This window comes from Hordeum vulgare, chromosome 5H (assembly GCF_904849725.1).
Source record: "Hordeum vulgare subsp. vulgare chromosome 5H, MorexV3_pseudomolecules_assembly, whole genome shotgun sequence".
Taxonomy (NCBI): Eukaryota; Viridiplantae; Streptophyta; class Magnoliopsida; order Poales; family Poaceae; genus Hordeum; species Hordeum vulgare.
Genome location: NC_058522.1, coordinates 49,093,241 through 49,118,165, shown reverse-complemented (window position 1 = coordinate 49,118,165; position 24,925 = coordinate 49,093,241). Strand labels below are relative to the sequence as shown.

Below are 24,925 nucleotides of genomic sequence, written 5' to 3'. Positions count from 1 at the left end.
ATCCGGTGCAACGCACGGGCATTGTTACTACTCCCTTCATCTCAGTTTATAAGTCCGGCACGTGTACGTAGGTCGTCAATTTGATCAACTTAATGATAAACATATATTACAAAAAATATATTTTTAAAAACTTTAGATGTTCTATTTTTTAATGATATAATTTTTATATTAAACAATAGATTTTATATAAATTAAATTGACAATCTAAATATTGTCTTCTAAACTGTGACGGAGGTAGCAGTATATATACATATATATATATATAGAAAAGGCGCTTCGACGCTAGTGTCACCCTATATGTTGCCCCACCGATGCGGCCAAGCGACAGGTGCCGAGTTCGTCTCCGATTCCCATTTGTCTGCCTGATTGATTGGCTGGAGCATAATCAAATCATATCTACTTCCGTATCATATCACGTTCCTTTCAACGGAATGAGTAGCGATCGGCGACCAGTACAGTACAGCCGAGTTTGACCCCACCAGTCAGTCAATCGGAGAAGTAACTCAACCTCTCCGCCCCTGATGCAGCCCGCCGCCTCCCATGCGACCTCCACTCTCCGCCGCCGCCTCCTCTCCGCCTCCCGGCGGCCTCCCTGCCTCCCCCCTCCGACCTCCCGCGGAGCCGTGACGGGGGAGAGGGACCCATGGAGCTCGCCGGCGACGCCCTCGAGCCGCTCCCCCACCGTCGTCCCGCCGCCGCCGGCTGCTCCCGCCCCCCGCCCCCTCTCCGCTCCCGTCGCCGGGAGATGGCCGCACCACCAGCTCCGTCGCCTCAACATGCCCGACCACCAGGTGCCCGCTCCTGGACCCGCGGTCCATCCATCCCCCATTCTGCCCGATTGTGCCGATTTCCCTTTTTATCAATTTTGATTTGGAGACGAAGGCGAGCTAGCGGTTTTCGATACGATAAACTTTTCCCACACTAACCCTGCGATTTTTTTTTTTTGTAGGTTGATCCTATGAGGGTAGGGCTCCGAAGTCTGACCAGCACTTCCGCTCCAACCAGAGCCACCTACGCCCATAGGCGCTCAAATGCATACTCCACCTGTTGCGCCACAAAGCCAGAAGCGCTACCGGTGGAGACGCCGACATCGGATATGCTTGTAGATTCGTTCGGGAGGTTCCACAACTACTTGAGGATCTCCTTGACCGAGCGCTGTAACCTGAGATGTCAGTACTGCATGCCTGCCGAAGGAGTCGAGCTCACACCGAAGGCAGAGCTTCTGTCGCACCACGAGATAATCCGAATTGCCAATCTTTTTGTTACTTCTGGTGTGGACAAGATCAGGTTGACTGGCGGGGAACCGACAGTTAGGAAAGACCTCGAAGATATCTGCTTGCATCTTTCAGGCCTAAAGGGGCTGAAAACTATCGCGATGACCACAAACGGGATCGTTCTTTCCAAGAAGCTCCCGAGACTGAAAGAATGTGGTCTTAACGCTTTAAATATTAGCTTGGACACATTGATCCCTGCAAAGTTCGAATTCATGACGAGGCGGAAAGGGCACTCCAAGGTCATGGAATCAATAGACACTGCCATACAACTTGGATATGACCCCGTCAAGGCATGCAGTTCTTTTGCACACTAAATTATTTCAGTGCTTTGTTTTCGAATATCATTTCAAAAAGTAGAGACTTATTCATTTAATACTATACATAATTTGTTGACATATTTCCCGTCATCCCTTTTCTGCTGCCAGATAAACTGTGTTGTCATGCGTGGAATGAATGATGATGAAATCTGCGATTTTGTTGAATTGACTAGACACAAGCCTATTAATGTTCGATTTATTGAGTTCATGCCATTTGATGGTAATGTTTGGAATGTCAAGAAGCTGGTCCCTTATGCAGAGATACTGGATAAAGTGGTAAGTACATGCTTGAACTTAACTTTCTTTAAAACCATTGCATTCATCCTCCGACATATAGCTGTGGAATTATTACTAAACTATCTTTTTCTGCTGTATCTTTATTATGTAAGCTACAAATAATTTATTTTATTTACGCCCGTGTATCAGCGTCAACGGTTTAAAGGTGTAGAGAGGCTTCAAGATCACCCTTCAGACACCGCAAAGAATTTCAAGATTGACGGGCATGTTGGAACAATTTCGTTTATTACATCAATGACAGAGCATTTTTGTGCTGGTTGCAATAGATTGCGATTATTGGCTGATGGCAACTTCAAAGTGTGCTTATTTGGCCCCTCGGAGGTATGTTGATCTACTTGCTGCCAATGATTTGGCTTTTATTGCCATGTGCTTGTTCTCTATGGATATGTTTTCTTGGAACGTTCACTCAAAAATGGTAATCATTACTCTTTTGGGGTTTAATGAACGGACTTAACAATTAATTAGGTCAGTACGCCAAATAGGTCCTGATCACTGTTCTTTTCCCGAACTGTACTGGTTGCAGGATCAAATTTAACTAGTATTAATGCCATCCAAGTCTAAGGCACCTGTGATGACAATTTGCCCCATCTGTGCATTGAAAGTTATGCATTCAGTTTAACTGTGAAAATCAGTTTTGTGTCCTGATTCCATAAGCAACCTATATTCAACTGTCTATGATGTTGCTACTGGTTTTAAATAAAAGTATGCATTACTTAATCAGTGTCGATGTGCGGTTAACCAATTTTATAAATGTATTATTGTTTCCCTTTTCATGCAATTGTTGATATTTTCTGACCTAGAGTAACAAGAGCTTTCCTAGGAGAACAAAAGATGTTTCTGACATTTCAGACATGATAACTTTCTTTTGTATACTAAGATCATTTGATCTAAGCATGACACATATGAGAGATTGGAGTGACCTTACTCATGTGCTTTGTTTCGTTTCTTGCTTTTGAAGTTTACTTTGTCAAAGATCAAGTATGCGGTCTCTCCGGTCTACGATTGCAAGAAGTTAGGACTATAGTATGCATTATGCTACAAACGCTAGGTTTATTGTGTTGTTACAACTTACAAGTCTCATTCGTTCAATGTACTTGCATTCTAGAACTCATTTTATTTCACCATGTGTATATCTGTGAAATTCAATCTTCCTCTGCAGTTATGTTTTCTGTATATGTATTGACTGTAATGAGCAGAGGAGGACGGATCTTCTGTAGAATGAAATTGAAATAAATTGACATGCCCTGACTTCTGCAGGTGAGCTTGAGAGAGCCTATTCATTCTGGTATTGATGATGCTGGACTGAAGGAAATAATTAGTGCTGCGGTATGTGGAGAATTTACTTGGTTGCCAGCGTTTATACGAAAGAATTATGCCTTCTTTTTTTCTTTTTCTGTTCGTCGAATGCTGAATCTACATAGGCAGTTTGGCCACTCATTTCCTTAAGCAAAAGACCAAAAAGTTTCTTAGTTTTGTTTGTTGCTTCGATGCGCTGCTCCATTGCACGCCAACTTAACTGAAAGTTAGAAGTTCACTTTTCTCAGAATAAGTATATAATCTGGGACCAATCAATCTTGGACCTGTACTATTTCATGTACTGTACATCACATTTTGATTAATTCGACAAAAATAAATTCCTCCATGAGAAACAAATATCATGGAAAAGCGCATTTTTGTGGTTTTTTACCCAGAAAGAAACCCATCCGTATTGTTAGAGTATATATAATATAGCCATGCACCCTTTTGTATTTATCCCAATATATAAGGGGTTTCCTGCATATAGTTCACCACCTGTACATGTATATACCGGCCTATGGCCTCATGGGAATACAAGTTGCTTATTCCTAACATGGTAGTAGAGCTTTAGGTTATTTTTTCGCACGCGCAACTCGTGCTGATCCAATCCCACGCCGCCGCTCAGATCGAGCTCCTGCCTTCCGCTCGGTTCATCCTGCCCCCGCAGGTCCCGCTCGATCTCCAGCCGGCTCCCCTCGCTGCATCGGCTTCTCCCCGTCGTTCTTCCTCACCCCGGCCGCGCAGGTCGTGCCTCCTCGTCTCCCGCCGCCGGTCAGGGCACGCATCCTACGTCGCGCTGCGGATCTCGCTGTCGTGGCTCTCTACAAGTCACGCTGCCTCACCTCTCACGCCGCCAGCCCAGGTGCCAATCGGGATACCAGCCGGATTCTGCTCCATCCGCCGCCCCAGCTCGATCCCGCGGCGCCCCAGCTCGATCCCACGACGGCCCTGCTCAGCTGCCCCGATCTGCTTCACCCAGTCGCCGCCAGTCGCCCTGATCCCGATTGGATCTGCCTCCAGCCGCCCCAGGGTCCCGATCCAATTGTTGGTTGCCCCAATCTCGCCAGATCTCGCCTGATTTCGCTGGATCTCGTCGAATTTTGCTGGTTCTTCTAAAAAAAAGTCTATTGCATCGGGCTATGTTGCTGTCCCTCATTGTCCGGTGATCTTCGATGGTACTAACTACACCGAGTTCACTGGCTTCGTGCGCATTCACATGCGTGGCATCCGTCTCTGGGGTGTTCTTTCTGGCGAGGTCTGCTGTCCGCCACGTTCAGTTCCTCCCGTGGCTCCCACTCCGTCGATCCCTCCGGCTCTTCCTGCGGATGCTGCGAAGGATGCAACTAAGGTTGCTAATGAGGCCGCTATCCGTGCTTATGATGAGAAGGTTTTGACTTATGAGGAGGCTCTTCAGGTGTATCATGGTGCTCTGTCTATTTACACCCAGTGGCTTGATGATGATGCTCGTGCTGCAACTGTTCTCACTGCTAGTGTTCTGCCTCAGTTTGCTTCTGAATTTCTGGGCCTTCCTACTGTCTTTGAAATGTGGACCCGCCTTCGTCAGCGCTATGAGCCCTCTGGTGATGCCTTATACCTCTCTGTGGTCCGTCAGGAGCATGCGCTTCAGCAGGGTGACTCTACTGTTGATGACTTCTATGCACATAGTTCTGCTATCTGGCGCCAGGTTGATTCTCTCCGCAGTGCTGGTGGTCGTACTTGCCCCTGTTGCCAGGCTGTCCAGGCCAATTTGGAGTTTCATCACGTCTACGAGTTCCTGTCTCGGCTCCGTAACGAGTTTGAGCCCCGGCGTGCTCAGTTGTTTGCTCGTGGCCGTATTTCTCTCATGGAGGCGCTTTCTGAGATTCGTGCTGAGGAGACTCGCTTACGTGGTGTTGGTTTGCTGGAGGTTCCCTCCGTGCTCGCTGCTCGAGCTCCTTCTATGCCACCTGCTGCACCGATTCCTTCTCGCTCGAGTGCTCCGCCGCTCTTGCCCACTCCGTCTGGAGGCTCAGGTCGCCCCCGTCACATTGCGGCTACTGCAACAACTAGTAAGTTGCCCGTGCGTTGCAACGGAACATTTTTTTAATGTTCAAGGTGATAACGAAGACGAAGATCAAGCATAAAGAAAATTTGAAGAATGAAGATTTTCTTTTGGAAGAATGAAAATCTTGAATTTCGTTCATTCATAAGATGTGTCACATAAATTAAAATGGAAACATAATTGCTTCTATTTTTTTGTCAAGGTCTTCTTTCACGCTGCATAACACAACTATCGTGTGAGCACATCTTTGTACACAATATTCATGGTAATTTCCCAACAAAAAAATGTGTTAGATCAACTAAGCGGCTTACTGTGTACACTCCGTGCATCTACCAATGGAAAGGAAAATAACTGACTTATGTGCTTTTTCAAGTTATGAAATTTATCATTTGCTAAAGATAATGATTAGAAAACAAAAAATCTGAAGACAAAGCTTCTACATACAAAAATCGAATGAAAAAGAAGCTAAAAACTTTATCTTGTAAAGATATGATGAAGTCATCATATTTTAAAAGAGCTGTAATATTCTTTTCCATTGCCCCAGCGAATTCAAGGACATAGCGAGGCTACGATTACAACATCACCTCTATGCAGTACACTCAATCAGACAACACGCAAAAACGACAACCGTAAATTTGTAAATTTTTACATCTCCTGTTTTACACCTTCGAATTTGCATCTTCTATGCTCTTAGTGCGAATTGGAGAAGTTCATTCCAAGAGGGGGGAAAGTCAGATACAGGCCGGGCCGGGACCTCAGTTACATCTCTGAACTTGAGAAAGCGAAAATGTAAAAGAACAACACTACAAGGCGAAAAAGCCGGTAGAATCCCACCACAAAGCACAAACATCTACGTACAAGCTGCAGCATGTCATGTGCACTCCAATTTCACATGCTGATGGTGTCATGAAGCAGGCCAAAGACAAGACACATGGAACTGGAGGCTTTGCCACAAGCTGTAGAGTATAGACAGAGAAGCAGAGCAGCGAATTGCTGTAATCCTGCGGCACAGATGCTAAGATCTGAAATAGGATGCCCACATGTCCTTTAGCTGTCCTATATCTCATGGTTTGTCTTCTGAGATAGCATAAAATGAATCTTGCACCAGTCGGTTCATGCCATCAAGAGGTTACATATGCTGGGCAGCCGTGGAGCTATCACCGCGCTGTTGCACCACCACCGCATTCTGCAAGTGAAGGTCAAAACAGCAAGGCCAAGCATTGTTTGTCACTCCCTCTGTAAACAAACTTGAGACGTTTTAAGGAGTAAAACAGTAGCGCTTAACAGTGGTGGATGTGCCATAATGGGATTTCAACTCTAATTCAGAGATGGAACGGAATTGATTTGTTTTTAGTTGTCAGGCATCATTGTTCAAATCAAACGTTTTTAACTAAGACAATCAGGCCCATGAAAATACAAGAGTCCCACTGGACTGTAATATTGCATACATACTGCTATATGAGATAAGAAGAACGCATGGTTTTAATAGCACAGCGTCCTGAAGATTTTGCTTCTCTGTGGTGAAACATTTTCAAACGACAACCATCATAATTAACTTCTTCATTTGAGAGAAAAACTAAAGTATCTTTGGTTCAAACAGCTTGCCAAAATAACAATATGAGTTCTATAAATATGTAATGGTGCCATGCTACTATGTTTCAGAAAGTACTCTTGTTGACGCGAATAAAACAACTTCGCTGCACAAATAAAATACTACTCCCTCCGTCGAGTGTCAAAAACGCTCTTATATTATGATACTCTTGTCTACGTGAATAAAACAACTTCGCTGCAAACACAGCTTAGTTCTGCTCTATATAAATTCATACACTTCGTATGAACCAATTATTTTTAAATTCATTCCGCATGTTATGTGCTAAGAAGATCAAAATATATATTAGAAAATTTACAGGCATCATCAAACAAGCGAAATACAATAATAAATAATCATGACATACCTTCCTCCTTTGTTTGAGTTTGACCTTCACGTCGACTCCATTCTCAATTATTCCATGCAACACAACCTCAATTTTTCCTTCGATTTTGTCCCCTTTTGTAGGTGTATAAATTGCATTGTGAATATCATCCTCTATCGCACGCTTCACAAGTAACGCCCCAACCGCCACACATGCCTTGATACCCTTCCTTGAACTCAGATCAAACTTCATGTCCTTTGATATGGAGTGAGCGACCGACACAACCCTGCTGGTCACTCAGTGGACGAAGCAAGCACGCACCGACCCCTTGGAGACATGTATGTCCAGGCAGAAAGGGTGGTGGTACAGATCAGTCATCTGGTTAAAAGTTGGCACTCGGTCCCTCTTGACCTCAACTATGTCATCCGTATCCACTGCACGCTCTGCTTTCAGCTTTGGAGCCTTCAAACGAGCTGGCTTCTCAGGTTCCACCTTCTCACAATCGGATGGATTCTTGCCATTGGGTTTATCTCTCTTCCATATAAAGTTCCTTGCTGCTCAAACATATAAAGAAAGCAAATGTAAGGCAACCCATGCCCAGGACTAAATAGTGTAACTATTAACTAACTTTACTTCAAAGTTCTTTTTATATATATTGGTTTGGTTCAGAACTTCTTTTCCTTAAGTCATGTTAGAAAAATGAAATGACGAAAACAGTATTTAACTACTAAACATGAGGTAATTAACTGCTTAATACCTACTACAAAATAGTTTACTTGTGGCTATACTTGTTTATAACTACGACTTCCCACCAAAATGGCAAGGAACTGGGTAATCATCTGGATTTATAAGCACACCCAGAACATAGCAAAATGATCTAGTCAGATAAGATCCATGTACATACTACCATGGAATTCAGTTATTTAACGTGATAATGGTTCTTACTCCTGAAAACATTCTGGTTGTTGATTACCGGTGCTTGATCTCACCTGATAACTTTCATTCAAGCAGTTATGTTTGCTCAGTTGATCACTGCTTTCTCTTCACTCCTTGACATGTTGCACTGTTCTTCAAGAAATCCTCAGCTTAAATAGCTTAGGTGAAGCACGATATTATACTTACATATCCTGCAGTAGAGTAAGAACCATAAGGAGATTATATGTACCTAGCTTCTTTCGCATGTGATCTATGGGTTTCTTAACCACTTAGCTTGAACACCAAGTGTATTTTGAATTCAAGTATAATTTTGAAACCTATTCATATTGAAGTGTCGTTCTTTAGGGCATTGGAGTGCCTAACTAATGCCACTAAATGGAGCATACATACACCAGTTAAATTACTAATTATACAATCAGCTGGATCATCTTCTTTGTATTATTACGAACAACTACAAACAACACACGTACAGTGTGCTGGACTGAAGAGTGAAAAAGAGAACACTTAACCAACCGTATGTGACAACAATGTGTTTGATATGGCAACCCACATGCACATACTTAGTAATGTGTTCAACAAGATATGACAACGCACACGCATCTATATATAATTGTAATATCTAGTCAAATGGCTCAGGATTTTAGCAGTAGGTAGACGTACGTACAACAATGAATAAACATGTAGTCCATTTGTATCTACATAAGCATCTGACTGCACTTACAAAACCAAATAGCACTGAGATAACAGATACTAAAATGAACTACTTCCTCCGTACCAAAATATATGTCGTTGGAGTAGTTGAACTACAGCTGCTTCAACGGCATATATTTCAGTACAAAGGAAGTAGTAAAGATTTTGTTACAACATAAATAGGATGATCAAGATTCAAATTGACAGGACTAAATAGCACTGATATAACCATTGCATTTATCTCTTTTGCTTTCTTTATTTCATTTAGGTGAAGATAAAATGCAAAGCAACACAAATGTTATCTTGACAGGATCAGACAGAGTAAAGAGCACTTAGAAACTACAAATGCAAAACCAATGAAAAAGTAATGGAAGCCAAAATTGATGAAAAGGGACTATTTCTTACAGTATTTAACATGACATGATTTCCTTCAGAATATCAAGTACATGAAAATATGCTTACCAGCTGCACTGCAACGCCATCGCATTTCTTCACAGAAAATGACACACATTCCTTCAGTTGGTAAGCCAGCAACTTCAAAACATATTAAAATGGATGACATCCATTGATATGACATATGAACTTCACCGGATGTACTTACCACATTATGCAAAAGTACAAAGAAAACACTACGGAAAGAGAAATGTACCATACTGTACCTCTAGTGAAAACACGCAACTTATTCAGTAAGTAGAGATGCCACACTGCTAGACACCATCCCAGTATTATCACAAGGGTTCAACTTCGTCCCGCTCAAATATACTTCTACAACTGTGATCTAGGTGATCAACTCTAAACAAGAATTAAGATACAGAAACACTACAGAAATTGAAGATATTACTGATTTTATGCGATCACAGTTTAAACACAATTATCAAATCAAGTGCTCACTGGAGCTGGTAAGAGATGCTATGTTGCCAGGATTTGTTTAGCAAATCCGGAAGGAACAGCGTGAAACTACGGCACAGTATATCCAAGCAGCAGTGGATAACACAACATTTGTAATGAGGAATGCCTATTGACTTTACAAACCATATTCAAGGTAAGAGTTCCAGTCTTTCGCTGCAAATTGTGGTCACCGACCTCATTGTTCCTCGTCTCAACTGTATGCCAAATATGTACAACAATATACTCCAATGGATTATGCAGAAAAGGATCAGCATATAACAGGAAAAACATCCGCAAATGGCAAATAAAAATCAATTTAAGAACAGATCTAAGGTCAAAATCACCAATCCACAAACGACTGTACAATACATAAAATGATCCATAATCATTACTCCAGTGGTCCATAATCATTACTCGAGTAAATTATCTCATAGTCCGATACTGACTCAATACGAGGATATTCTATTGCTGAAGCAACTACTGCACTAATTGGACAGTGACCTCTCAATCACGAAGGTCTATGGAAGTGGTATATAAGCAGTTCGGCCGGAGAAACTGTAATTGTTAAGCGCCCTTTTCAGCTGTTGCATCATTGCAGCACCTGCGAGATCTTCAGCGGTGAATTGGTGGATGGTGGCGGTGGCGGTGAAGGTGTGGACATACCCGGGGAAGACGCCCTCGGTGTCGGCGCCCACAGAGAGCAGCTCGACGGCTTCCACGTACGCGGTGAGGCGCCTCATGCACCCATTGCTGCCATATCGGTCCACGGCGAGAACCACGGCTGGATCTGGGTTCACGCCGAGGCATGGAAAAGAAAGACAAGGCGACGAGGCGGTCGAGGCTGCCGTGGGCGAGCGCGTCCGGCGGGAAGCAGGCCTCGACCAGCTGCCCGCGCTCCAGGTCGAAGCGGATGATGCAGAACGCCCGCGCCCACCGCGCCAGCGCCGCGGGGTCGGGCGCCGCGCCCGCCTCGGCCGCGTCGCCCCGCAGCGAGACGGACGGGATCCGGTTCATCCCCGCGGCCGTCGGGGGCGCGCCAATTTTGGCTATTCGGGAGACGCCAGTGGGGGATTGGAACCGCGCGACCGAATAGCCGGAGGGGGGGGGGACTCGGGAAGCGACGCCGCGGCGCAGACAACCGCCGACGGGTCGTGATCTCCGTCTGGGATCTGCTTGTCGCTCGCGGGTCTGGAGGGGGAGAGGAGGAGTGCCCGCGGTGCCTGAAAACCGGGCTGATCGCCATGTACGCGGAAGACCCTCTCTCGCCATGGGGGCGCCCCTACAGCCTCGTCATGGCCGCCATCAGCTGCGGGAGCGCAGATCCGGGGCCTCCCTTGGTCGCAAGCCGGCTGAGAGAGGCATTGCCATATGCCACCCCCGCCTGGAAGCGACGCCGCGGCGCAGACAGCCGTCGACGGGTCATGATCTCCGTCTAGGATCTGCCTGTCGCTCGCGGGGCTGGAGGGGGAGAGGAGTGCCCGCGGTACCTGAAAACCGGGCTGATCGCCATGTACGCGAAAGACCCTCTCTCGCCATGGGGGCGCCCCTACAGCCTCGTCATGGCCGCCATCAGCTGTGGGAGCGCAGATCCGGGGCCTCCCTTGGTCGCAAGCCGGCTGAGAGAGGCATTGCCATATGCCACCCCCGCCTCCCCCCACCCCCGATGCGCTCACGCTCGCCGAGCCCCTCCTGGCCGACCTCGACGCCTTCGTCGCCGCCATGGACGAGATCTCCGGCGGGGCCTTCCTCCGCGCAGTGCCGAGCGGCGCGGGGGCATGTCCCACTCGCGGAGGGCCGGCGGGGAGGGAGAGGGCGCGGCGACGAGGAGGGCCGGTGGGAAGGGAGAGGGCGCGGTGGCGGCGCGGGGGTGGCGGCGGCACCGAGCGGCGCAGGGGTGTGTGCGGCGGCGGGGGGCTGCGCGAGAGGAGCGGTTCGCCCTTGGGGATGGGGTCGGGGAGTGCGGGGATGCCGTCGTGGGTTCGCACGAGTACGAGGAGGGTGGGGAAGGAGCGAACGAGGGGTCGATTTTCTCTTTACGTGGGAGGTGGGATCACTTGTCGATTTTTTCTTTACGTGGGAGGTGGGATCGCTGGGAGGTCGAACCATCCAGCTGGTTGAACCATCACGACGTTCGATCCTGCTTTAATACTAGAGATGATGGTCATATTGAGTCCCAGTGCTACACGAAGAGGAAACACCTGCGCAAGGCGCGATCATCATCTTCAGGGACTTCGTCATCTACGTTGACAGCTTCAGCCATCGCTTTGACTGAGCAGGATATTCTAAGACTTAAGCGTCTGCTCGCTGCTTCAGGCTCTTCCTCGACGGGTACTGCTGGTTCTGTGACTGATGCTTCCCGCACTGAGCAACCACCTTCTACACAGTCAGGTACATCCCCATGGGTTCTGGACTCTGGAGCTTCTTTTCATATGTCTTCTCATTCTTCCACTCTGTCCTCTCTTTGATCGCTTGATTTTCCTGTTCATGTCCTAATCGCTGATGGTACTCCTCTTTCTGTCGTTAGTAGAGGTCATCTTACCACTCCTTATTCTGTTCCTGATGTTGCTCATGTTCCTTGACTTACCATGAATCTGTTTTCTGCTGGTCAACTTACTGATTCTGGTTGTCGCGTCATTCTTGACGTTGACTCTTGTTCTGTCCAGGACCGTCGCACGCACACTCTGGTTGGGGCTGGCCATTGCCACCGTGATTCTCAGGGTCTTTGGGAGTTGGACTGGCTTCATGTTCCTTCCGCTGCCACCACTATCGCCAGTTCCTCCGCTTCGGTCGCCTCAGCTATTGGTTCTTTCCAGCAGTGGCATCATCGACTTGGTCATCTGTGTGGTTCTCGTTTGTCGTCTTTAGTTCGTCGAGGTCTTCTGGGGTCTGTCCCAGGAGATGTCTCTTTAGAGTGTCAGGGTTGTCGTCTTGGCAAGCAGATTCAGTTACCATATTCACATAGTGAGTCAGTGTCTAAGCGTCCTTTTGATTTAGTCCATTCTGATGTATGGGGTCCGGCTCCCCTCGCTTTGAAAGGGGGTCATAAATACTATATTATTTTCATAGATGACTTCTCTCGTTACACATGGCTTTATTTCATGACTTCTCGTAGTGAGGTGTTGTCTATTTATAAGCGTTTTGCTGTCATGGTTCATACTCAGTTCTCTGTGCCCATTCGTGTGTTTCGTGTTGACTCCGCTGGCGAGTATATCTCTAAGCTATTGCGCGGTGTTCTTGTTGAGCAAAGGACTCTCTCTCAATTCTCTTGTCCTGGTGCTCACGCTCAGAATGGCGTGGCTGAGCGAAAGCATTGTCATCTTCTTGAGACGGCTCGTGCATTGATGATTGCTGCCTCTCTTCCACCCCATTTTTGGGCCTCAGTCTCCACCTCCACCTATCTCATCAATCTACAACCTTCCGTTGCTTTACAGGGTGGTGTTCCTTTCGAACATCTTTTTGATCGTTCTCCCGATTATTCGATTCTTCGCTTGTTTGGTTGTGTTTACTATGTTCTTCTTGCCCCTCGCGAACGCACCAATTTGACCGCTCAGTCTGTTGAGTGTGTCTTCTTAGGCTATAGTGATGAGCATAAGGGCTATCGTTGTTGGGATCCTATCGATCGTCGGATGCGTATCTCTCGGGATGTGACTTTCATGAGTCTCGTCCCTTCTACCCACGCCCATCTTCCTCGACCTTTTGAGTGGAGGATATCTCTTTCCTCACTTTTCCTGACACACCTATCACCCCCATCGAGCCTTTGCCTATTCATTCTGCTCCCTCTGCTTCTCCACCTCTTGTCGCTTTGCCGCCACCATCTTCCACAGTCTCCTCGTCTAGCATATCATCAGATTCCGCACCTTCATCTCCGGTGACTTCTTCGTCGCCACCCCCCGATTCTACCTTGGCGATTCCTCCTTGCATTGTTTCATCTTTTCCTCAGCGTTACACTCGTCGTTCATGTCCTGTGGATGTCTCGGTGGATGTGTCGTCATCCTCGTCTCAGCCTACCTATGGCTTGCGTTCTTGTCCTTGTCCGCCTGTTGATCGCTTTGGATTTCCCATCGTTGGTGCTGCTGTTCTTGAGCCGACTTCTTATCGTCAGGCTGTTGTTCATCCTGAATGGTAGTTTGCGATGCGAGAGGAGATTGCTGCTCTCGAACGCACTGGTACGTGGGATCTTGTTTCCCTTCCTCCCGGAGTCCGTCCCATCACTTGTAAGTGGGTCTACAAGGTTAAAACTCGCTCTGATGGTTCTCTTGAGCGTTATAAAGCTCGTCTTGTGGCTCGTGGTTTTCAGCAGGAGCATGGTCGTGATTACGACGAGACTTTTGCTCCTGTGGCCCATATGACCACTGTTCGTACACTTCTTGCTGTGGTCTCTGCACGCCACCGGTCTAAATCTCAGCTTGATGTTAAGAATGCCTTTCTTAATGGTGAGCTGCGTGAGGAGGTGTACATGCAACCACCACCTGGGTATTATGTTCCTGATGGCATGCGTCTTCGTCGCTCTCTCTATGGCCTTAAGCAAGCCCCCCGCGCCTGGTTTGAGCGTTTCGCCTCTGTGGTGACTGCTGCTAGTTTTTCAACAAGTGCTCATGATCCAGCATTGTTTATTCACCTTCCTCCTTGTGGTCGGACTCTTCTTCTTCTCTATGTTAATGACATGATCATCACTGGGGATGACCCCGAGTATATTGCCTTTGTAAAGGCTTGTCTTAGCGAGCAGTTTCTTATGTCTGATCTTGGACCTCTTCGCTACTTTCTTGGGATTGAAGTCTCTTCTACCTCTGATGACTTTTTTATATCACAGGAAAAGTATATCCAGGATCTTCTTGCTCGTGCTGCTCCTACTGACGAGCGCATTGTTGAGACTCCCATGGAGCTCAATGTTCACCTCCATGATACTGATGGTGATCCCCTGCCTGACCCGACGCGTTATCGTCATCTTGTTGGCAGTCTTGTCTATCTAGCTGCCATTCGTCTGGATATCTCTTATCCGGTTCATATTCTGAGTCAGTTCGTCTCTGCTCCCACCTCGGTTCACTATAGTCATCTCCTTCGTGTTCTCCGATATCTTCGGGGCACGATCTCTCACGGTCTATTCTTTCCTCGCTCCAGTTCTTTACAACTTCAGGCCTATTAGGATGCTACGTGGGCTAGTGATCCTTCCGATCACCGTTCACTTTCTGCTTACTGTGTTTTTTTTGGTGGTTCTCTCATTGCCTGGAAGACGAAGAAACAGCTTGCAGTTTCCCGTACGAGTGCAGAGGCTGAGTTGCGAGCGATGACTCTTTTGACGGCAGAGGTCACTTGGTTACGGTGGTTACTTTAGGATTTTGGTGTTTCTGTCACTACACTGACTCTGCTTTTATCTGACAGTACAAGTGCTATTAGCATTGCGTGCGATCCTGTGAAGCATGAGCTCACCAAGCATGTTGGTGTTGATGCTTTCTATGTGCATGCTGGTGTGCAGGATCAGGTTATTGCTCTCCAGTATGTGCCTTCCGAGTTACAGTTGACGGATTTTTTGACGAAGGCCCAGACTAGAGCGCAACATGGCTTCTATCTCTCCAAACTCAGTGTTGTTCATCCACCATGAGTTTGAGGAGGGTGTTAGAGTATATATAATATAGCCATGTACCCTTTTGTATTTATCCCAATATATAAGGGGTTTTCTGCATATAGTCCACCACCTATACATGTATATATACCGGCCTATGGCCTCATGGGAATACAAGTTGCTTATTCCTAACACGTATGTGGTTTTCTGAAACTTGAGTATCATTATTAAAAACGGCAAAGTATTAATAGAAGCTCCTGGAGGTAAACTACTAATAAATGGCAGTGACCAAGTATTAGGGTTCATTAGTATGTTTAGGGCAATCCCGTTATTGTTTATTTACTAACCAAATATGTGATTCTCAATAGCCACCTCCATGTGGGCAGGTTAAAAGGAAAAAAGCTAAACATGCTGGGATGTTTGATATTGCCAAGACAGCAAATAGACCTATGATACATATCGGTGGCTGAGGTATGCTCTATGCCTTCTTCTGGGTTCGATGGAAAAAAGATTAGTACTACTTGTAACTGTTCTTTCTCTTGGTGTTTAAAAGAACAAATCACAGCTGATTTTACACTACCTAGGATCTTCTAGCTCCTATTGTGTTTCTTAAACTTGTGGAGCTAAATTGGAGCTGCAAATTTTGTATTCTGACAGAACCAAATGCTGCTTCCTGTTAAACATGAACTAAATTTATGATTTTTCTTCTGTATTACGAACCTAGGGAGGCACACATGTGAATTATTTCAATTCATTCATGGTTTTGAATTGTTGCTAGCTCGATTAAAAATACTATGGATTCTTCTGAATACCTTTTGTAGAAGTACGGATTATTTGGCACTTATTGGTCAAAGGTATCTATATGCTGAATTAGGCTGGATATGTTGTAGGACTGTAGAGACCCATTGGTACTCGATTCTTATCATTCACTTTTGTCATACCAGGATCAACGGCTGAGTTCCTTCTGCCCTGCGTGACAGCTAAGATAAATTATTAGCTGGCTGTTGTTTTCTGACAAAGGTTGCACAATTTAGCTCCAGAAAGGGGCAACTCAAAGGCAATACTGTTAAAAATACAGTACTATACTTGTGAAAGAGCATTTCAGAACCTCACACTGTTCAGACTTCACATGTTTGTACTTTTCACTGTATACTACAGAGTACAGACCAAACTGTTCATGTTGTATATTGTATCCCCTCAAATGCGACTGTTGTAAAGTTGTACACTATTCTTTTTGTAATCTATTACTACTGTGAGTTCCTGCTTAATCCAGGCTAGGTTGCTAGAAATAATGAAATAAATTTTTGGTTTGGTGATGGTGTGGTAATGTGGGATATTTTTTGAAAAGGAGGCTAGTGGTTGCTATGATGTCTGGGAATTATAGCTTCATTCAACAGCCACCACATCATATTTCTGCAGACAGTCATGAGTTATGTCACTGCTATAGTTGCTCCTGTAATTATAATGACTTCTGAGCATAGGTATTTGTGCAAACATTTTGACTTCTAACAAATAGTTATTTTTTCTTTAAATATCGTGTTATTAACTGAGACAAGGCAACACTTTCTTCTCAGTATTCTGCACAAAAATACTTGTTTATCCTTGTTAATTATTATGTCAGCAGATGGTTTGGGCAGTGGACCCCCCATATTGTAATATGCAGACTTTCATCCCCAACGTATGTATGTATCATAGGTCAATCGTGTTTAAAAGACGACATCATTGCGGATGAAAAGCCCAAAAGTGTACTGCTGGGTGGCGCTCATAGCTGAGGAAGCTGAAGGCCTTGCAGGTATGTCTTTATAAGAGATACTCCCTCCGTTTCAAAATATAAGACCTTTTAGGAATTTTATTAGGAGACTACATACGGAGCAAAATAAGTGAATCTATACTCTAAAATATGTCTATGTACATCTGTATGTAGTTTATAGTACAACCTCTAAAAGTTCTTATATTTAGGAACGGAGGGAGTAGTTTACAATATATTACATGCAGATTAATGTTGTAGCAATGTGGTTGAGGATATTCCGTTCCAAAGTATTTTCTGAAATGTGCTGCAGAGAATTTAGGCTTAGCAAATCTACATTTATGCATAATCCTTATATCACTTCTTGCATGGATGAAAGTATTAAACTAGAAATGCGTGCTACCAAGGCTAATTCTGTGGTATACTACTATTCATACACATGAAGACCAACCATATAATTACATTGTAAATTTGTGATCCTGTTCGGTTTATTGGTTTTGTCTAAATTGTTAGCATCACATCATTTAGTTGTCACAATGAAAACTGCAACTTAAGCTCACTACTTGTATGCTATATTGATCTGTTGTAGGTGAATTATTCTTGGATGGATAGGTTGTATTCACACCTTTGTTACTAGCTCTGACAATGTTTTTTTTAATGTTTTGGTTCTGAATGAATATACCTTTTCCATTTGAACTTGCATTAACTGGATTTGTAGTGACATGTAATGCCACAATTGGTCATTTTATTCAGAGTTATTGCTTGGAGTTGGTTGTGCATGTGTTTGTACTGACTCATCTCTAGCTAAAATGCTTAATGAGGTTCTGGTAACTGAAAGTGCGTTATATCGACTGGGGGGGTGAATAGGAGATTTTTAGAATTTCATCACTGAGTAAATTCTTTTTGAGGAAATTCCTCACTGATGACTAACTTGCAGCGGAAACAGCAAAGGATCAGGGGTGCAAAGTATCACTACAACAATTTGTAAGATGAGGAATATGAAAAATAATTTGCACAGTACGCATGCACAAAGAAAATAGGTGAGTATTAACTCACCTGAAGAATTTGGGGTTGAGGAATTTCAGAGAAAGTCTTCAGCAAATTCTTCAAACAGCGACAATGAAAAACTTCAACATACAATATTGAGGAATTGAAAGAGTTGAAGAAATAGAACCCGTATCACAGTAAAGATAATGGTTGATGACCCAGTTCCAACTGCTGTGACCGTTGTACATCTGGTTTGGAGCGGCTTGGTATTAAAATCAAAGGACACACAGTCCCTACCATATTCTCCTTGAGCAAAGGACACACAGTCCTCGCTCAACACTCGTGGTAAGTCTTCAGGGCAGACTTTTAAATCCTCACAAACTTGGTCAACCGGTAATCCACAATTGACTGCTGGAATGCTCTAGACCATGACGCCTAACCGTTTGGAGGATGCACAGTTCTCAAAGATAAAAGGCTTCAGTCCTACACAGGAATAAATTCTTCAGTGATGCTCAATCACTTGCTCAATCACAAATTCATAAGCCCCAAAATATATCCCGCGTGAAGACTAACTCTCAGATTTCTCCCCCTTTGTCATCAAGTGACGAAAAGGGACAAAACTGAGGACTAACGCCTAGTGAAGACTTTCACTTCTTGGCTGATGAAGAAGACGTGTGAGGATTCTTGGGAACGGGCTTCCTCCTTGAGCCAGTGGCAGTGTCTTCTGGTTCTTCATCAGATTCTGCAGTGCGGAATGAAGAAAATGAACTGTCCTCAAGGTCTGGAACTGGAATTGGCTTGAATTTCTTTTTGGGTGGCCACGATCAGTCAAAGTCTTGAGTAAACTCCAATTCATCAAGTTCTTCTTGAGTCTTCAGATGAGCTAGTGTGGCCCAGGTGCGATCAAAAACCTCATGAAGATAGTAGTGATTTTTCTTCAGTGCATTCTGAGTCTCATTGAGGGTTTTCACAATGGCACTGAATTGACGTTTGACCCATTTGTGATTGCGATCGACATTTTGATGAAGACCGAGGAGTAGTTCTCTGTTAGTCATCACCCTTGGGGCAACTGGGCTTGGCGGCTCCTGAGTTTCAGTATGATCCTGAAAGTGCGTTATATCGACTAGAGGGGGGGGGGGTGAATAGGAGATTTTTAGAATTTCATCATTGAGGAAATTCCTGTTGAGGAAATTCCTCACTGATGACTAACTTACAGCGGAAACAGTTAAGGATCAGTTGTGCAATCGTTCACAATGGCAGTATTACAGAGTGAAGATTATGAAAATAGATTGCACAGCAAGCAGGCACGCACAATACAGATGATGATTTACTCAAGTGAAGAATTTGGGGTTGAGGAAATTCAGAGAAAGTCTTCAGCAAATTCTTCAAACAGTCAGAGTGAAAGTCATCAACACATAATACACAGAATGTAAAGAGTTGAGGAATTAGAACCCGATTCTTGGTGAAGACTGTTGTTGATGACCCAGTTCCAACTGCTGTGACAGTTGTACATCTGGTTTGGAGCGGCTTGGTATTTAAACCAAAGGACACCCAGTCCCGGGACACACAGTCCCTACCGTATTCTCCTTGAGCTAAGGACACACAGTCCTCGCCCAACACTCGTGGTAAGTCTTCAGGGCAGACTTCCAAACCCTCACAAACTCGGTCACCCGGCGATCCACAGTTGACTGCTGGATTGCTCTAGACCATGACGCCTAACCGTCTGGAGGATGCACAGTCCTCAAAGGTAAAAGGCTTCAGTCCCACACAGGAACAACTTCTTCAGTGATGCTCAATCACTAGATTTGGTTTGTGGTTTCGGTGGGTGGTGTATTTCCTCACTGATGATTTACTCTCGAAAGCTCTGAGGAATTGGGTTGCTCTTATGACAAGTGTCAGTTTCTAGCGGAGCAGCCAACCAGCTAGTGGTTGTGGGGGGCGGCTATTTATAGCCTGGGAGCATCCCGACATGATTTGACATTAATGCCCTTAAATAATATGACCGTTGGAGTGGATAAGATCAGTGACTTGGCGTGGCTTATCGAAACGGTCGGGACTCTCAACTGTGAGAGTCCTCATGTCACTCATATTCCTCACTTGAGGCTTTTGGTAGGATTTGGCTTGGGTTGAGCATCATGAGGAAATCCATTCCATAGTGTTACTTTGACCCCCTTTAACAGTACGGTGTTCCTATTCATCAAATGCGAAGAAAGTAAAACAGAAAACGTAAATCTTCACGCTTCAATTTCTTCAGAACGATTTTCTTCAGGAACCACCGATCTTCTCAATATCAATATCTTCATGAGGAATATCAATTTCATCACAAATTCTTCGCGATTCATTTCTTCAGCTTCAGACCAATTTCTTCAACTGAAGACATATATTTTTAGGGGTCGATATTCTTCAAATATCTCAAACTCCTCAATGACTTATAGATCGTGTGTACACTCAAAAACACATTAGATACTTAACCTATAAGTCTTCAAACCACCAAAATCACTAAGGGGCACTAGATGCACTTACAATCTGTTGGAATTATGCCCTAGAGGCAATAATAAATGTATAGTTATTATTATAATTCCTGTATCAAGATAATAGTTTATTATCCATGCTATAATTGTATTGAATGAAGACTCATTTACATGTGTGGATACATAGACAAAACACCGTCCCTAGCATGCCTCTAGTTGGCTAGCCAGTTGATCAATGATAGTCAGTGTCTTCTGATTATAAACAAGGTGTTGTTGCTTGATAACTGGATCACGTCATTGGGAGAATCACGTGATGGACTAAGACCCAAACTAATAGACGTAGCATGTTGATCGTGTCATTTTGTTGCTACTGTTTTCTGCGTGTCAAGTATTTATTCCTATGACCATGAGATCATATAACTCACTGACACCGGAGGAATGCTTTGTGTGTATCAAACGTCGCAACGTAACTGGGTGACTATAAAGATGCTCTACAGGTATCTCCGAAGGTGTTAGTTGATTTAGTATGGATCAAGACTGGGATTTGTCACTCCGTGTGACGGAGAGGTATCTCGGGGCCCACTCGGTAATACAACATCACACACAAGCCTTGCAAGCATTGTAACTTAGTGTAAGTTGCGGGATCTTGTATTACGGAACGAGTAAAGAGACTTGCCGGTAAACGAGATTGAAATAGGTATGCGGATACTGACGATCAAATCTCGGGCAAGTAACATACCGAAGGACAAAGGGAATGACATACGGGATTATACGAATCCTTGGCACTGAGGTTCAAACGATAAGATCTTCGTAGAATATGTAGGATCCAATATGGGCATCCAGGTCCCGCTATTGGATATTGACCGAGGAGTCTCTCGGGTCATGTCTACATAGTTCTCGAACCCGCAGGGTCTGCACACTTAAGGTTCGACGTTGTTTTATGCGTATTTGAGTTATATGGTTGGTTACCGAATGTTGTTCGGAGTCCCGGATGAGATCACGGACGTCACGAGGGTTTCCGGAATGGTCCGGAAACGAAGATTGATATATAGGATGACCTCATTTGATTACCGGAAGGTTTTCGGAGTTACCGGGAATGTACCGGGAATGACGAATGGGTTCCGGGAGTTCACCGGAGGGGGGCAACCCACTCCGGGGAAGCCCATAGGTATTTGTGGGGGTCACACCAGCCCTTAGTGGGCTGGTGGGACAGCCCACCAAATCCTATGCGCCAAGGAAGAAAAATCAAAGGAAGGAAAAAAAAAGGGGGAGAAGTGGGAAGGGGGAAGGACTCCCTCCCACCAAACCAAGTAGGACTCGGTTTGGGGGGGGAGAGTCCTCCCCCCTGGCTCGGCCGACCCCTTGGGGTTCCCTTGGACCCCAAGGCAAGGTCCCCCTCCCTCCTCCTATATATATGGGGCTTTTAGGGCAGATTTGAGACGACTTTCTCACGGCTGCCCGACCACATACCTCCATAGTTTTTCCTCTAGATCGTGTTTCTGCGGAGCTCGGGCGGAGCCCTGCTAAGACAAGATCATCACCAACCTCCGGAGCGCCGTCACGCTGCCGGAGAACTCTTCTACCTCTCCGTCTCTCTTGTTGGATCAAGAAGGCCGAGATCATCGTCGAGCTGTACGTGTGCTGAACGCGGAGGTGCCGTCCGTTCGGTACTAGATCGTGGGACTGATCGCGGGATTGTTCGCGGGGCGGATCGAGGGACGTGAGGACGTTCCACTACAACAACCGCGATCTCTAATCGCTTGACATCACCATGATAGGTCTTCGTGCGCGTAGGAAAATTTTTGTTTCCCATGCGACGTTCCCCAACAGTGGTATCAGAGCTAGGTTCATGCGTAGATGTCTTCTCGAGTAGAACACAAAAGGATTTGTGGGCGGTGATGTGCGTTTTGCTGCCCTCCTTAGTCTTTTCTTGATTCCGCGGTATTGTTGGATTGAAGCGGCTTGGACCGACATTACTCGTACGCTTACGAGAGACTGGTTTCATCGTTACGAGTAACCCCCTTTGCTCAAAGATGACTGGCAAGTGACGGTTTCTCCAACTTTAGTTGAATCGGATTTGACCGAGGAGGTCCTTGGATGAGGTTAAATAGCAACTCATATATCTCCGTTGTGGTGTTTGCGTAAGTAAGATGCGATCCTACTAGATACCCTTGGTCACCACGTAAAACATGCAACAACAAAATTAGAGGACGTCTAACTTGTTTTTGCAGGGTATGATTGTGATGTGATATGGCCAATGATGTGATGTGATATATTGGATGTATGAGATGATCATGTTGTAATAGAAATATCGACTTGCACGTCGATGGTACGGCAACCGGCAGGAGCCATAGGGTTGTCTTTATACTAACATATGTGCTTGCAGATGCGTTTACTATTTTGCTAGGATGTAGCATTAGTAGTGATAGCATAAGTAGCACGACAACCCCGATGGCGACACGTTGATGGAGATCATGATGATGGAGATCATGGTGTGGCGCCGGTGACAAGAAGATCGTGCCGGTGCTTTGGTGATGGAGATCAAGAAGCACGTGATGATGGCCATATCATGTCACTTATGAATTGCATGTGATGTTAATCCTTTTATGCACCTTATTTTGCTTAGAACGACGGTAGCATTATGAGGTGATCTCTTACTAAAATTTCAAGACGAAATTGTGTTCTCCCCGACTGTGCACCGTTGCTACAGTTCGTCGTTTCGAGACACCACGTGATGATCGGGTGTGATAGACTCAACGTTCACATACAACGGGTGCAAAACAGTTGCGCACGCGGAACACTCGGGTTAAGCTTGACGAGCCTAGCATGTGCAGACATGGCCTCGGAACACATGAGACCGAAAGGTCGATCATGAATCATATAGATGATATGATTAGCATAGGGATGCTTACCACTGAAACTACTCCCGACTCACGTGATGATCGGACTTGGGATAGTGTAGGTGGATCATGAACCACTCAAATGACTAGAGAGATGTACTTTTTGAGTGGGAGTTTAGCATGTAATTTGATTAAGTTGAACTCTAATTATCTTGAACATAGTCTAAGTCCACTTTGAATATATTTGTGTTGTAGATCATGGCTCACGCAAGTGTCATCCTCAATTTTAATACGTTCCTAGAGAAAGCTAAGTTGAAAGATGATGGAAGCAACTTTGTAGACTGGGCTCGTAATCTTAAGCTAATCTTACAAGCTGGAAAGAAGGATTATGTCCTTAATGCTGCGCTAGGAGATGAACCACCCGCTACGGCTGATCAGGATGTTAAGAACGCTTGGTTAGCGCGTAAGGAGGACTACTCAATAGTTCAATGTGCAGTCTTGTATGGCTTAGAACCGGGACTTCAACGTCGCTTTGAGCGTCATGGAGCATTTGAGATGTTCCAGGAGTTGAAGTTCATCTTTCAGAAGAACGCCCGGATCGAGAGGTATGAGACCTCCGATAAATTCCATGCTTGCAAGATGGAGGAAAACTCGTCTGTCAGTGAACATGTGCTGAAAATGTCTGGGTACTCAAACCGTCTAGCTGAACTGGGGATTGAACTCCCGCAAGAAGCTATCACTGACAGAATCCTCCAATCACTGCCGCCAAGCTATAAAGGCTTTGTGTTGAACTACAACATGCAAGGGATGAACAAGTCTCCCGGCGAGTTGTTTGCGATGCTGAAAGTCGCAGAGTCTGAACTCCGTAAAGAACATCAAGTGTTGATGGTGAGCAAGACCACTAGTTTCAAGAGAAACGGCAAAGGCAAGAAGGGCAATTCGAAGAAGAGCGGCAAGCCTGTTGCCAATCCGCCGAAGAAACCCAAGGCTGGACCTAAGCCTGAAACAGAGTGCTTCTATTGCAAGGGTATGGGTCACTGGAAGCGCAATTGCCCCAAGTATCTGGCAGATAAGAAGGCGGGCAAAGAAAAATCAGGTATATTTGATATACATGTTATTGATGTGTACTTAACCAGCTCTCGTAGTAGTGCCTGGGTATTCGATACCGGTTCTGTTGCTCACATTTGCAACTCGAAGCAGGAACTGCGGAATAGACGAAGGCTGGCGAAAGACGAAGTGACGATGCGCGTAGGAAACGGTTCCAAGGTTGATGCAATCGCCGTCGGCACAATGTCACTTCAACTACCATCGGGATTAGTGATGAACTTGAATCATTGTTATTTAGTGCCTGCGTTGAGCATGAACATTATATCTGGATCTTGTTTATTGCGAGACGGTTACTCTTTTAAGTCTGAGAATAATGGTTGTTCTATTTCTATGAGTAACATCTTTTATGGTCATGCACCGAATGTGAGAGGATTGTTCATATTGAATCTTGATAGAGATACGCATATACATAACATTGAGACCAAAAGAGTTAGAGTAAACAATGATAGCGCCATATTTTTGTGGCACTGCCGCTTGGGTCATATTGGTGTAAAGCGCATGAAGAAACTCCATGCTGATGGACTTTTGGAGTCACTTGACTTTGATTCACTTGACACGTGC

At 45.0% G+C, this 24,925-nt stretch overlaps 1 protein-coding gene and 1 pseudogene across 2 annotated transcripts; one reads left to right on the top strand and one right to left on the bottom strand.

Moving 5' to 3' along the window:
• Positions 1-401: 401 nt before the first annotated feature.
• On the top strand, positions 402-16,580 carry LOC123452749 (GTP 3',8-cyclase, mitochondrial). Of its 2 annotated transcripts, XM_045129458.1 has the most exons (7): positions 407-791; positions 950-1,564; positions 1,700-1,867; positions 2,018-2,209; positions 3,146-3,214; positions 15,599-15,683; positions 16,157-16,580. In XM_045129458.1, the coding sequence occupies exons 1-6, from the start codon at positions 522-524 to the stop codon at positions 15,680-15,682; spliced, it is 1,398 nt and encodes a 465-aa protein (XP_044985393.1). In that variant the 5' UTR covers positions 407-521; the 3' UTR covers position 15,683; positions 16,157-16,580. The 2 variants fall into 2 exon arrangements, with proteins under 2 accessions (XP_044985394.1, XP_044985393.1); XM_045129459.1 differs by lacking the exons at positions 15,599-15,683; positions 16,157-16,580 and adding an exon at positions 11,966-12,005 and having other exon boundaries at positions 402-791.
• Positions 9,982-10,666, bottom strand: LOC123452750 (annotated as a pseudogene).
• Positions 16,581-24,925: the final 8,345 nt, after the last annotated feature.